General features: G+C 39.1%; 1 protein-coding gene across 1 annotated transcript in view; it reads right to left on the bottom strand.

Annotated features, from left to right (window-relative positions):
* LOC140735511 (myosin-16-like) overlaps positions 1 to 15659 on the bottom strand; it is a 62970-nt gene that overhangs the window by 4298 nt on the left and 43013 nt on the right. Inside the window, exons 30-43 of the mRNA XM_073060672.1 lie at positions 15192 to 15278; positions 13543 to 13788; positions 12543 to 12660; positions 11249 to 11376; positions 10390 to 10586; positions 8725 to 8857; positions 8039 to 8255; positions 6827 to 6963; positions 6235 to 6338; positions 5766 to 5958; positions 5029 to 5232; positions 2487 to 2612; positions 864 to 1034; positions 267 to 467 (exon numbers count right to left, since the gene is read on the bottom strand). Coding sequence (XP_072916773.1) covers positions 267 to 467; positions 864 to 1034; positions 2487 to 2612; positions 5029 to 5232; positions 5766 to 5958; positions 6235 to 6338; positions 6827 to 6963; positions 8039 to 8255; positions 8725 to 8857; positions 10390 to 10586; positions 11249 to 11376; positions 12543 to 12660; positions 13543 to 13788; positions 15192 to 15278 — 2262 coding nt within the window. The remainder of the gene's footprint in view (positions 1 to 266; positions 468 to 863; positions 1035 to 2486; positions 2613 to 5028; positions 5233 to 5765; positions 5959 to 6234; positions 6339 to 6826; positions 6964 to 8038; positions 8256 to 8724; positions 8858 to 10389; positions 10587 to 11248; positions 11377 to 12542; positions 12661 to 13542; positions 13789 to 15191; positions 15279 to 15659) is intronic.

Genomic DNA, 15659 nt, shown 5'->3' with positions numbered 1-15659 from the left:
GCACTGTTGCCACAAAGTTACAAATTTCACAAACATTTGTCAGTGATAATAAACCTGATTTTGAAATATAAATGCATATATTTTCAAACCCTAACAATTTTCATTTTTGTAATGGCTTTTGGAAAAATTTTAGGGATGGATTTTAAAGAATTAAGTTGAAAGAGGGGCTTTAAGGAAGGATTTTCAAGATGAAGTAATTTGGAATATTTGATGGAGCTTGCTTTTTTAAACACATTTCCACATCCAATGTTGTACAGATAACTTACAGACTCCTCAATCTGCCTCTTATAGCTCTTCAGCTTGTTCTGTAGTTTTTCAACCAGTTCCTGCATACGTTGGTTAGTCTTGTGATCTTCTTCAGTTTGGAAGATCAGCTCCTTCAGCCGACGCTCATTCTTACGCAGATTTTTCACTGTTTCCACGTGGCGCTTCTGTTCCGTGTCCAGCTCAGATTCCAGTTCCTTGATCTAAGTTGTGGCAAAAAAAAAAATTCTCACTAAATGTGTGTCTTTCAAGAGAGCAATTAATCAAAAATAAGAGAAAGAAACTAAGGTAAGCCTGCTTTGAAGCTGCATCTTTCAAAGCTGAGCAGTTAGTAAGGAAAACCTGGCAAGCATTAGCCATTTCTAGGAGTTACACCAATCATACCTTCCAAATGGCAGATAAAAATTAACTTGCACTGAGAATTCTGGGAACGTTAACCCACAGAATCTTTTTCTATTCTAATAAGAATCTATAAGCAATGTAATGTTTATCACAGAAACATTTTTCCCCTTTGCCTTCTTGGTGCAGTAAATAATTGGCTCTGAATATGAGCCATTTTCTCAGACAAATCTGTGTGCACTGTCCTCTTCTCTCCTCACCTTTGTCTCCAGTTTCTGGATAATGCGACGTCCACCCTTAAGGGCCATTTGTTCAGCCTCCTCCAGTTTACCCTGCAAATCCTTGATAGTAATCTCCGAGTTCTTCTTTATTTTCTCCAGGTGCATGCAATGCTCCTGTTCTTGCCTCAGCTCCTCAGCCATACGGGAAGCCTGGTCAAAAAAAAAAGTAGGAGTGACCACTTGCGTTTTTTTTGAGAAATTTGAAAAATTCAGACTGATTTTTGGCAATAATTCTAATCAAACTATTGCCAACAAATTGGACTTCATCCTCTTATAGTGTGCTAAATATGTGCTGTGTATAATGCTAATTAGTTTCTACAGAAATGTCAAGAACTTTGGACATATAAATATGAAGAGATGTGCAATGCCACTTTGTACGCAGATTCATACACTAAAACGGACAAGTGTGTTCATTTTGGGATCTGTATGTAGAGCTCACAGCTACAGTATCATTTGGTGAGTGAAATCTTAAAGGACTCGACACAGGGCAACCACAATACAACAGCAGGAAAGGCCACTATGCAAGGGAGGGGAGGAACTGTGAATGGTAAATTACTTTATTATTGTCACATGTACTGAAGTACGCTGGAAAACTTGTCTTGCATGCTGTTCATGCGGATCAATTCATTATAACAGTGCATTGAGGTGTACAAGAGAAAGCATTAACAGTGCAGAATAAAGTTCTACAAAGTTCAGAGCAGTCAGACAGTAGGTCATAACAAGGAGCTCAAGAGTCCTTTCTCATCATACTAGGGACCATTCAACACCCTTATAACAGCTGTCCTTGAAGCTTCTGGTACATGCTTTCAGGCATACAAATTATATTTTCTTCCTGATGAGAGGGGGAGAAGAGAGCAGGTGTGTTCTTTGGTTATGTTAGCTGCTTTATCAAGGTAGCGAGAATTAGACATAAAGTCCAGGAAGAGAAAGCTGATTTCTGTGACGTGCTGAGCTGTGTCCTTAACTCCCTGCAATCATGGGCAGAGCAGATGCCACACAAATCTGGATAGGATGCTCTCTAAGGTGCATTGATAAATACTGGCGATGATTGGAGGGCTTACAATATCACATGGTGCTCTCCTGAACATCCAGCCATACGGCTGACTAGCTCAGTCGAATTCCACTTTCCAAACCACCAGGAGGAGGGTGCTGATAGGGTGGTGATCACAGCACAAGAACTGAGATTGTAAAAGGAATTCATTTAATCACTTTCCATAATGATGACAATTGAATTTTGCATCTGGGAGACTGACATTGATGTCACAGTGCAGAACTTTAAATTGCTATCTCCAGTCTGATTCCTGTGTGATGAAGTCCTAGTTTTTCTGAATAGTTATCAACTAAGATTGTAAGTTGCCCTCAAAAGCTCCAGATATTGCTGGCAGTGGGAGAAACATGCAACACATGGCCTGCAGTACTACTGGTAGTGTGAATAAGCCCAAGAAAACAGTAACTGTGCTGAGATAAATCAAACCTGCAAGTGCTTGGATTAATTTTCTGATGGATGCAATTACACAACTGAAATGATCAACCCTAGTCAAGCTGCTTTTGAGCGTGTTTGGTGCATTTTAATTGTGGAATGATTCGAGGCTGCAAACTTACGTCAACCATGGCTTTTTTGGCTTTCTCATCAGTAGAACGGAACTCATGGATCAGTTCTTCATGCTCATGGGTGAGTGCCTGAAGATCCCCTTCCAGTTTCCGTTTATACCCCAATAAGGTGCTGTTCTAAAGGAGGGAAATATAGAACATTTTAAGGCTATTTATTCTGCTCAGTTTGACCAGTTGAGTGCTTTAATAAAAAATGTACATTCATCAGCCTGTTTGACTCACAGATTGCACACCTTGCTTGTGGCCAGCATTTCACTAAATTGCACAGATTACTGATCAGGAGTGAGAGTGGAAGATCCTCTTCAATGGCTACCCACTGAAATTCACTTCCACGTTATGTTAGCCTCTCAGTGACTTAAGAACTATAATTGGAACTGCTTTAATCAGAACCATTCAGTGGAGAATGGTGTCAAATAAGGCTGTGTTATTGCTTCAGCAGTTATTTTAATCATTCTTGCCACATCTTTGCATCTTAAGTGTAACAATTTCCCCCAAGCGTGGGGTTAATCTTCTGGAAAACTCTGCAACCTATGGTAACCACACTGCTGAACAACGTTCCCTCTAAATTTTGTTTACAGCTGCGTGGACTGACCATTGTTCTGAGAAGGAAATTTTTACGTGGCCTGAGAACTGCATAGCAATTTAAATGATTTATTTTTTGTAAAATGCACACTATGAATATTGACTAGATGACTTCAACATTCAGCAGGCTGGTGGTTTATTAACAATGAGCTACCAGCTTCCATTCTGTGTTTATTGTTACAATTTGTGTTGTATTTGAAACATTGACAATGGAAATATGTTGAAACTCTAAAATGTTACAAGTTAAAAGTTGTGGTATGTTTATTATTTAGAAAATTCATGGATTATATTCATTAGCACATAATTAATTACAGGTTATTTCACAACTATAGTAACAAAATTATATTAACATTATCTAAAAGAAAATTCGAGCTGCATGGTAACAAAAGCTATGAGCAAGGGAGCATTTCATTTACTGCCAGCTGCAACCGAAGAATCTGAGGATTGGCCACATGCTCAATATCTGGACGAAAAAGGCCCTCCAACAATCCTGCCCCAGGTACACTACACTGCCCTCCAGCAATAAATGCTCATAACAAGGCCATGTAACACGTAGTCCCCTTTCCATGTCTAGGGAGTTACCTCTAGATGAAGGCAGACATTGAAGATTAAATTCACCACTCTCTTCAATGCACCAGCACAGACTTTGGGCAGTTGAGCTAAAGGGTGTTTAAGGAAATAGGTGACAGATCTGCGCAAAACTTATGGTCTACTGGACAGAAGTTATCTCTGCCCTCATAAATGAATCTGATATCAATGTACACCAGGCACTTGAAGGTACTGGAAAAATACCACTAATCCTTTCTCCATAAAATTCTTCAAATTGACAGGAAGGATAGGCAAACCAGTGTTATTTTCTCTCCCAGGCTAATAATTCCAACATTGAAACCTTAGTTGTATTCAGTCAGCTAAAATGGCCCAAGTTGTTTGCATAAACACAAGAGATTCTGCAGATGCTGGAAATCCAGAGCAACACACACACAATGCTGGAGGAACTCAGCAGGTCAGGCAGCATCTGTGGAAATGAATGAACAGTCAATGTTCCTGGCTGAGAACCTTCATGAGGACTCCTTCGCAGAGCTGATATCAGAATCTTGAAACTTGAGCACTCCACATTGAATGCTCATGGGTCAGTGATTCCCAGGAGTTTGTGGGAATGTTGCATTTCTTCAAAGAAACTGAGTATATCCTTCAATCTTTTCTACTCTCTGCATGGAAGAAATGCAGCATTCTCCTGGGAATCATTGACCCATGAGTATTCAAAGTGTTGGAAAGATGCTTGTCATGATACTAAGAACCCTCAGACTGTGCACTGGAAGCACACAGTGTTTGCAGTTCCCACATTGGCCACACCTTACTGTGCTATATATGCCTTGTGCTGTGTATGACTATTGGTACCGTGTTTTGCACCCTGGCCTCGGAGGAACGCTGTTTCATTTGACTGCTCATGGGTATTCATGTCATGTTGAATGACAATTAAACCTGAACATGAACTCAGCCTTCCACAAAATTGGGCAGCAACTAAGTCATTCTGAATTTCAAGAGAATGCTTAATAAGAAGATCTTTGAACATTTTGGTACCAATGAATCATAAAAATCTCAGAATGGCAACTATACCTCACAAGAATGATGATTGCATTTGCTGTAGTTAACCTGAAAGCTGAAAGACTACTTGTAAACAAGCTGTCACTGCAGGTCAGTATGCTTTGGGATCTATACTGTGACCTTGAAAATTCACTCCAGTTAAGGCCCACATAAGCAGAGAGGAAAAGAGATGGTGAAGCTGCTATTGAACTCTAGAATTAAAAAAAACAGATCTTTTTCCAAGTTGTTTGGACATCATTTTGAAAATGACTATGATTTTGATTTCATGTGCATGACTGCATTTCCTTACTAAAACATTAAATGATTTTTTAGAATTTGCTTTCATTAAGTTTATTCGTGTAGTTACCTGCACGTTGAGTTCATTGTACCGTTCAGTTACTTCTACCAGTTCTTGTTCTGTTTGCTTGCGAGATCGCTCGCTTGATTCCAGTGTGTTGCGATGCTCCTCCAGCTCTGTCTGCAGGAGACTAATGCGCCGTTCTGATAGATTGTACTGTTCACGCAGCTCTTCGTGCCGGCGAGCATCTTCATCCATTTGAGCTTGTGTTTCCTGAGGGGTACAAGCAAGTTGTTCTGTTCTGTCAAAACAATGATTGGCAACAGCATCTCCCTATCTATGTAACCATCTCCAGCCCTACAACTGATAAGGATCTCTGTGCTTCCCCTAGTCTGGCGAGTTACATATATCCAATTTTCATTGTTCAATCACAAACAGGTACTGTATGTTTTAAGTGTCCTTGGGTCTAAGCTCTGACATCCCTTTCTAAATCTTTCTGTCTCTCTTATGGCACTTCTTGCAACAACTGATATAGTTTCATATGTCTCAGATCAAATTTAACTGCCCATGAATTATCTTGAGATGGTTTTGGCATTTTAAAATCAGGGTGACTCGACTACAAATTGTTTTGTAAGGATATATCTAATCTCTAATCATTTCTACCAAAATGAAAAGCCTAATTGTTTGTGTTTACCTCATTGTAGTTATCTCAAACTTGCTTATTAATTCTTTGGTATTAATCACTAGCATTTCCAGTGAGACATATCACCACATTTCAATGAAACAAAAGACTAGCTCATCGTTACCTTAAGCTGTTGCTGAAGCTTCTTCAGGGTCTTGACCAGCTCTGCATTGTTTTTGTTTGCATGTTCAAGCTGGATCTCCATCTCATTCACATCAGCCTCCATCTTCTTCTTCAATCTGAGTGCCTCAGCACGGCCCTTAGATTCAACCTCTAAGCTGGCTTGCAGTGATTCAATGGCACGCTGGTGGTTCTTTCTGTAAGTTCATTGGAAAAAGCAGCATTTGAAACCAAAGCCCAAGTCACAGTAGTGAAATATAATAGTGATAACTACACCCAATCTTCTTTGAGGGGGCAACTGACATGGATGAAATGGATGGTGTTGGGTCAATCATGACTACAACATTAATCTGAGTTGTTGAAAAGATCTATAGTTCTGGATTCTTGTAACGATGAAGATTTACTCAATGACTGCATTGGACACAGTTAAAACAGAAATGTTAGAATTAAAGTAATCTCATCAGCCTAAATACCTGGTGGTTTCAAATTCCTCCTCTTTCTCATGGATTCTCCTCTCAATGTCTGCCTTCACCTGTGCCAGTTCCAGCTGTACCCGAACCACTTTGGCCTCCTCTGACTACAGACAAGACAAGCCAAATAGGTTCATTCAATGACGTATAAATTAGCCATAAATTATTTTATTGTATGCAGGACCTAGCAAAACATGTTTCAAACAGGCAAATAAAAATATTAAGCTTGAATGATAAAGAGTTAATTAGAGTTCATCGGAGTTCACTAATATGAACTTTGTAGCACTAAACTTCTTAACTTCTATCCTTAGCATTTCTGCCACATAATAACTGCAAGATAGGAGTCATTGATCATTCGATACCACCCAAAGTGTCAATGCAAAGCAAAGCCACAGGACTTAAGAACTGCAATCTTACATGCACATGGTTTACAATGAGTCAATACAAGGCGAAAGCTTCATTATCTGTCTGCCTTGTCTTGTATTGTTGTCAAGCTTACATTACAGAGATATTGCTTCCATGCAATGCTATTCACGTTTCTATGGTAAATTAAGAGATTACTTTGAGAGTCATTCACAGAATCAAATTCCATTACCTCCAGAGAACTTTCAGCCTCTTCCAGAGCCAGCTGCAGTTCATCTTTTTCGATTTCTAGCTTTTTCTTTAATTTCTGCAGCTCATGCACACTCTTTCCACCCTCTGTGAGCTGATCCACCAGTTCCTTAACCTCATCTGAAGGATCACAGAAAATTGCACAGAGAAATCTGAGTTCAATAACCATGGCATCAAACTTTCAGTGAGGTGACTACAGGTGAAATGAGGACTTTAGAGATGTTTATCAGCTACAGGGCTAGGCAGACATCCCTGACTTTCTAAAGTTTTATTGAACAGGGCGAAGCACTGGTGCAGTAAGCCAAATGGCCTCATCCTGTGCAGTAAAATAAAGTGAGGTAGATTTTGACTTCAGGCGACCATGTACAAAGCTCAATAGTAAATCTTCTACCCAATTTGTAGATCTCCTTTTGATTCAATTCCAATGCAATCAATGGAAGATAGTAGTAGGATTTTTTTTTTAACATTATTACATTCTATATCACCTCTTTGATTTGTTTATTCTAAATCTACCCGTAAAGGTGCTGCCTACCCTCTGAGAAGCTCAGTTCATTCTGTTTTTAGTTCGGACATGCATGATCTGCGGTTTTGTTCTCCGTGCACTTACCTCTTTGAATACTGGATTCTCCAATGACTCAACCTTCCTGGCCACTACTTCAATCCCAGGAAATTGTTTCAAATTAAGGCAGACTGTTTACACACAGATGAGCTTCCATCCGCATTTTCACTTTATTTTCAATAATACCTACTTTGTGGTACTATTTGGCTGTTTTCCTGCCTCTTCTCAACTCCATACTAAAACTACAATATGTCCCATTATCTCCAGACTTGATTGTTCCAGTGGTTTAGCCTGGAAATAAACTTGTGTTCTTTCCAGAGTCTGCTTCACGATTCTCAACTCTTTGCAAGGTTTGAGCAACCATTACCTCTGTACTTGGTGATACTTTACTAATTCTGACTCGGATGCTATCATTTCATTCTTGTTTCCAAATACCCCCAACACCCTCCCAACATCACTAGCTCCTCATCACCCACCATTATCTGGCTATTGAGTGTGTACAGTGATGTGGGCGTGCACGCATATGTGCAAGCTTTTACATTGTGCCCAGGAAATGTGTGACATTTAAATTGTTCCAACAGAACAAATATTTACTGGCTCTTCTCAGTCATGAAATAGTTCATAATGAATGATTACCTTGCAGATTCTTATTATCTTTCTTCACAATCTCAAGCTGTTCAATAATCTCCTCATAACTTGTTTTCAGTTTGAAGACTTCTGTTACATAGGTCCTGCACTCCTTCTGTGAGTTGTCAAGCTCAACCTGTACCTCTTCATATTTCTGCTGCCATTCTGAAAGCATTTTGTCAAAGGATCGTTGTTTTTTGTCCAGCAGAGCTGCAGCAGCATTTGCCTGAGAGTAATAAGAAAGGGGGGGGGGGGGCATTTATTAGGCCACTATAGAAATATCCTCATAAAAAGTGCTTTTATGTTATCTAAACAGGTTCAAACCTTCTTGAGATGCATTTTGAGTGTGCTAAACCATTAAACTTGTTGATAAGCACTTGAGTCATTGAACGTGACCCCATTAATGCGTTCATGATTACGGCTGGGGGTTTTATCCCATGACCTCCAAACAGACCACACAATCTTGGCGGCCTCCTTAAGAGTTCTCCGATATTTTTGAAATCAAAAATTTTAAAAATGTACATCTTGTATGCCCTTTTCTTTTTATTCCCCCCTAGATTACTTACACCAGTCCTGGCACTTAATATTTAATTTCTGGTGATGCTAGAGCGATCCGTGATCTGTCAGACAGAAGGAAATGACTGCGTTGTTGCCTGTACATTTTTACGGGTGAGCAGTAACCTCTCTCTCATTACCTTTTCCAGCTCAATGGTTAAGTCTTCCACTTCTCCGGTAAGCCTCTGCTTTGATTTTTCCAGGCTAGCTGCTCGGGCTTGTGCAGACTCAGCAGCTTCTTCAGCTTCCTGTAACCTAGCAGCCAGCTTTCTCCTATTAAATTGAAAGTATTGCAACATAGTTTTCAAGAGCAAGATAGTACGGAGATCGAGGAATTTAGGCCATTCAGACGTCTGTGACATTATAACACCCAATGGTATCTCAACTATAACAAATCAATGGAAACATCCCTGGATGCACAAATACTTGACCACTTACTTTGGCAATTAATTCATGATTCCAAGGATGTTTTTAAACAACTTCTTCACTTAAAATAAACACTTAAAAACCAGTTTGGTATTGGTATGAACCTTGGGGGGGGGGGGGGGGGGGGAACCTGCAGGGAGTGGTTTTCCCATACACTTGAAGCCCTTGTACTTCTTGGAGTTAGAGGTCGTGGGCCTGCCTTTACGTAGGCGCCTAGTACAGTGTACTTTATAGGTCAAACACACTGCGGCTACTGAACGCCAGTGGTGGAAGGAAAGAAAGTTTAGAGTAATGGGTAGTTTATCAAGTACAATGCTTTGTTCTGCACACATCCAGTAAAGTCAAAGGGTCACAGTAAACAGGCCCTTCAACCCAACCCAAATGGTCCAAGCTGACCAAATGTCCTTCTGAGCTTGTCCTATTTTCTGGCGTTTGGCCCATATCCAGCTAAACCTTTCCTATCCATGTACCTTTTCAATCCTGTCTCATTGCACTTCCTCTGGCAGCTTATTCCTTATACAGAGCACCCTCATCACATTTACAAATATTCATTAATAAGTAATACTGGTGCTCAGGGGAAATGAAGAATATTTCATCACGTTACTGAATTGTGCCTGGTGGTGGACGGAAAAGCTTTGGGGTGCGAGTGTCATTTGCCAACTGACAGCCAACCTCTGGGTCCAAAAACATTCAAAAGTTCATTTATTATAAAAATATACAACTCTGAAATTCTTCAATCATCCAGGTAGCCGTTAAACCAAAAAAGAAAAGAAAGGGAGCATAATTATCAACCCCAAAATCCCACTTCCTCATAAAAAAAAACAAAATAGGCATATCAACCCCCAAATCCCTCCTCCAGCTCAGAAACTGAGCAAAATTGGTCAGGCATATCAACCCCAAAATCCCTCCTCCAGCTCAGAAACTGAGCAAAATGGGTCAGGCATATCAACCCCCAAATCCCTCCTCCTGCACATTAAAAAATGATTGAAACAAATCAGGCACATTGACCCCCTCTGAAGCCTCTGCTCAGGTGAATTTTCTTTCCAGTGGTGATCCCAAGCTTTATACATCAAGGGCCAGAGATGGTCATTATCTGGTCTTTTTCGGTTTGAATGTCACACTGCATGACAACCCAGGGTCTGTTGCATACAGCCAAGGACTTTTTCCATTTGCTGAGAAGTTGCAAGTGGAATTGGTTATTGTGTATTCATCAGCAAACATTCCCACTTCAGACCTTGTGATACAAGGAAGGACAGTGAAGAAGCAGCTATAAAGAACTGCTCTGGGAAACCCCTATAAAAATGTCCTTGGATGAGGATAATTGGCTTCTATCAATCATTGCACTATCTTCTTAAATGACCATGAGCATCATTACTCACTTTGTCTCCTCCAGCTCCTCTGTCTTCTGAATGGCGTCAGTCTCATACTTGGTCCTCCATGTTGTGACTTCACTGTTCAGTTTAGAAACCAGTCGTTGCAACTCAGCTTTGCTTTCCTGTTCTTCTTCCAATTGTTCCTTTGTTAGGTCCATGTCATGTTTAGCATTGGCTAGACCCACCATCGCACCACTTCTGGCCTAAAATGCAATAAGTTCAATGCTGGTGTTTACTATACAATAGCCCATCCAACATAAATACAAAGACGTTAGCTAAATGTGTAGTTCTAGTGTTTATGTAGAGATAATAACATTTGCACATTTAGATGTTTAAATTTCTTCAAAGTGTTCTTTTTATATCTGCCAGAACTAGAGGATAAAATTCTAATTGATTTAATGATGATGAAATGTTAGCATTTAGTGCCCCTAAATTTTGAAAATGTACCAGAGAAGGCACAGATCTTTTACAAATCAACTGAAATAAAGAACAAAAGAGGTAAAAAAAAAATCCTGTCAAAATGAAAAAAGGACTGCGATGCTGTAAATGTGAAGTAAAAATTAAAAATGCTGGAGACACACAAAATCACGTGGAGAGGAAAGGAAATAAGATTTAACATTTTAACCTGATGAAAGCTTAACTGTTTCTGCCTAAAATGAACATCATTTGTGACTTGTGTACAAAATACAAACTATATCCATGCAGGCATGTGTAGAAGTAATTCAGGATGCAACTAAATCTTGCAAATATTATCTGAAAACGTTGTCCAGGCACAAATGCAGCAGTTTGTATTAATTATCTGCAATCATTTTCACATTCTTACCAAATTCAGGTTTTTGGTGGAAGTAAATAAATGAAGTCTTACCCTTGACTCTTCTTCCAGTTGTCTCTTGAGCTCTTCAACTTGAGAAGAAAGTGTAGTTTTGGTTCTGATCAGCTGGTTCAGTCTACTTTGCGCCTCCTCATATTCACGAGTCAGCTCACTGTTTTCAGCTTGTCCAGAAAAAAAATGAATAACAGTGAGAAATCCTTTCCTTTGACTGTACATATTGTGAACTTCAACTTTCTGTATTTACATAATGCTAGAAATTATCACTGGCAATATCTGCATGGAAAAGGCCAATGATTTGTAAGGAGAATTCCTGTACAATTTTATGGAGGTTGACAGCCTTTTTAACCAGTGAGGAAGTAAGATCCATATTTAGCATACCTTTCATGGCCTAAATCATCCTGAATTATTTTACAACCAATAAAGCACTTGTGCAGACAAAGAGAGGTTTTTTTTGCAACCAGTGTATATGGCAGCTGTTTGTGAATACTAAGCGCCCATAATTTGCATAAGGTGATAACAATCAAATTAATTTTGTAAGGCTAGTCAAGGGATAAGCATTGACCAGCATATTTGGAGATAACTTCCTGCTGTTCTCCAGAATAATCTCTTACACACAAGGGAGCAGAAGGAGCCTCACTTTAATATTTCGTCTGCAAAAACAGCAACTCCGATACTCACTCAGAAATGGGTACAGCCTTGAACTCTACACTCCTCTTTTTATAATAAGAGTTGAACCCTCACTCTTCTGCCTCAAAGGCAAAATTGCTACCATCTAGATAACAAAGTTTCCCTTAGTAAGGAACAAAAGGAAGTTTTGACAAATCTGATATCCATTTGTTAACTGCAATTTAACAATTTAACACATTGTACTTTCGCTGGGAAATTTAGGTTAACAGAATTCAGTTAGCTTTGCAATGTTGGGACTGCCTAGCTCAACAAGAAGACACTTGCTGCATTAGAATTATAAGACAAAGGGACACAGTGTCGCAGAAGTACACTCCATCGCCAAATTGGAATTCAGCCCATGACAAAACAGAGGGGTAAAAGAAACAGGAAACCAGGTTACAGAAAATAGATCATAAACACATAAAATTGAGAACACTGGAGAATATAGCAGGCTGAATATTTTCTAAGGTCACTGATTTCAAATCAAAGCGTTACAGCAAATACTCATATTATACTAATTTCAGTTGTTAACATGTAGAAACATCTCCAATACAGGCAACATGGATATTAATTACAATAAATGATTTTACGTTTTGCAAACTTCTTTGACAGCAATGATTTCAGACTTTGAGAGGAGTGACAAGATTAAGTTATCTGATACCTTGCAGCCTGGTCTTCACAGTATTAGCTTCAGTTAAGTTTCTTTCCATTTCAGAATATTTGGCATTAGCCTCTGTTATGCTGTCTTCCAGCTTCCGAACATGCATATCAGCGTTCAGCTGTACACAGAGGAATGGAATGATTATTAATCACTTTAAATTTGTTCAGACTAGATTTTTTCCCCCATTGTCTCACATACACAGATAGTCTGCTGATGAAGATTTAATGTAATAGTCTTGTTAACTACTATAATTTGTAATACTCTAATGTCTTCTGGTTTGAGAAGCAATTTAAATCTTTCCCTAAAGATACACTGCAACATTCCTACATTGTAAGACACGCATAAATTGAAAATACATTTCTCAAGGTTATGAAAAGTGTTACATAAATGCATGTACTTTCTTTTGTGTTAAAGCTCTGTCGTGGCTATTTAACTAATGTTGTTTGGATTCTGTCCCAATTAATTCAGAACAATATGGAAAAATATGATTGTTTTGCCCTTATTTACAGCCCTGTCCATATCACAGCCAAGCGTACTGTTTTTTTCAACTTGTTAACATACATATCAACTGAAGACTCTCCCTAAAATTTTCAGGTTTTTTTTCTGAATCCCAATAAATCACCCTTAAAATTACTACTAACTCCACACCAGCACATTCCTAACAGATGATTCAGAAAATGTCGAACATCAGTAATAGGAACTCCTAAGGGAGATGTACCAAAGTGAGGTGTAAAGGTCTTTGTACCTTTAATAAGAGCTGCTGCATTATACCTGTAAGACATTATTCCACTCAGTATTGCTGGGAATTCCATGGAATTTGATTAATAACTTAGTGATGCCAAGTGGCATTTCAGAACTGACTAGGTTTTGCTCCTTGCTATATAACTGACAATGCTGAAACTCATGTCATTTATTTGTACTGCCCACATACTGTATTTATCACATCCATGAGGCCAGTCGGGGTTAAGATTATTTTTTTCATGTAGATTTAGTCTATTACCTTGGCTTTCTGCAAGGTCTCTGTATTGCTGTTGAGGTCATCAATCTCAGCTTTCATGACCTGTTTGTCCTTTTCAAGTTTGCCCTTGACCCTCTGCAAGTTCTCAATGTGCTCCGTCAGCTCAGCAATGGAGTCAGTGTGCTTTTTCCGAAGTGCAGAAGCTGTCGCTTCAGCCTGAAGAGCAGATTCTTCCAGTTCTCGTCGCAGCTTCAGAAGTTCTGCCTCACGCTTCCTGTTCATCTCAATCTATAGGCACCAAAGGGATAAAAGAAACTTGTATCCCCCACTTCAGTGACAGAAGAAAGCAAGCTCAATAACATATCAATGCAAGGAAATAAACCCTACTTGCTAACTTTCCCTTATCTGCCTGACGCTTGTACTTACCAGTGCTTTAAGGTATCAGGTAAATTTAATTTTTAAAAGGTCTATGTAATACTAAGGCATAATATGTGAATGTCAATTAATATAGATATTAATTGAAAGAAAATGTACTCACATACAATCATACTGCACAGAATGAGACCACTTGACCCATTCTTCATGTGCTTTATCTTTAAAATAACTATCCAATTTGTTCCACTCTGTTGCTCTTTCACCATAATCAATACTATTTCCATTTAAAGTATATACTGAACTCCCTTCTGAAAGTTAACACTTAATTGCTTCCACTACCCTTACAGATACATTTCCAATTACAATGCGAATTGTGTTCAAAATACACAGTCTGCTCCTTGCACATGCACTTTGCATTTATTCACACACATGCACACTCCCCTTGGCCCAACAAGCCAAATGAATGTCAGATCACATTGCTGCGTCCAGAGGTGTCTTAATTGGCCACTAGGCATGAAGCGGTGGATGCTTAAGCTCCATGAATGTGCCAATCTGTTAGCCTTTTTTTCTGCTTTTAAATTATTTCAATGACCAGAGGAATTCAAAATCAGTTCAAAATTATTAAAATAATTTTCAGAGTTAAAGAAGTAAATTAATTACCTTAAAACACTTTAAAGTAATAACATTAAAATGTTTTTAAAAACTAATCTATCTGAGGAATTCTGTGCAGATGAGTTAGGCTACACCTGCTCTTCAACATACAAACACATGTTGGGGTTGATGTGCCTGTTCCTTTTTTATTCATTGTTGTGTGGGAGGAGGTAGTTGGGGGTTGATATGCCTGTTTTTTTTTTGTTCGGTGTTTTGTGTAGGAGGAGGTATTTAGGGGTTGATGTGCCTGCTCCGTTTTTGTTCATTTTTTTGTGCGGGGAGATGGGGTTTGGAGATTAATGATTGTGATGCCTTTCTTTTCATGGCTATCCAGAGATGAAGAATTTTAGAGTTGTATACTTTGATAATAAATGAACCATTGAATCTTTGAACACAGAAGCAAGGAGATGAACTGACTCATGAAGGTCACCTCACCAATGATTTTCATGGTGTTAAACAAACTGACAGTAAGTAGTTGGTAAATGTTCACGTACTGACTTTGTTTTAGTTCATTTTCAATGTAAAGGTGAGGAAGGGGTGAAGCAGATGTGCAACCACCTGTTCCTCTGCTCCAATCAAAGATATGCACAAATGCAGATGAGTTGATAACATGCACCTTTGTAACCTGCTCAGATTTAAATTCATCCACAAGCCCCTTAAATTACCTGAGATACTGTGGCACCACCAGCTTCTTCCAGTCTGTCACTGAGTTCCTCCAATTCACGGGAGTATTCAGCTCGCTGCTTTTCAACCTGTATGGATTGCAGGTATAAGCCTTACTCATTGGGAAACAAACAAAAACAGTAAAATTGTCCCAAGTGTTATCAGACACAAATTGTTGCCAAGGATACCGAAGAAGATTTTAAGATGTGATTTACAGATGTGCAGAAGTGGAGAGGTATGAGAAAGGAATTATGGAGTTTTGGGTCTTGAAGTCACAGTCACAATTATCAGAGTGATTAGGGTGTGCAAGGATATCTCACGAAGTCTTGGCTCTGTGCAGGATGATATCAATTAGCTCCAGGATTGGCCTCGTAAGGAACATCACCTGTCTGGATGCAGATAATCTAAATGCATAATGTTGGCATGATCAGTGATGAGTCCAGGCCATAAACTTCAGTATCCTACTGATA

Source organism: Hemitrygon akajei, chromosome 11 (assembly GCF_048418815.1).
Source record: "Hemitrygon akajei chromosome 11, sHemAka1.3, whole genome shotgun sequence".
NCBI lineage: Eukaryota > Metazoa > Chordata > Chondrichthyes > Myliobatiformes > Dasyatidae > Hemitrygon > Hemitrygon akajei.
The sequence above is the reverse complement of the archived record's forward strand: the minus strand, read 5'-3'. Positions and strand labels throughout refer to the sequence as shown.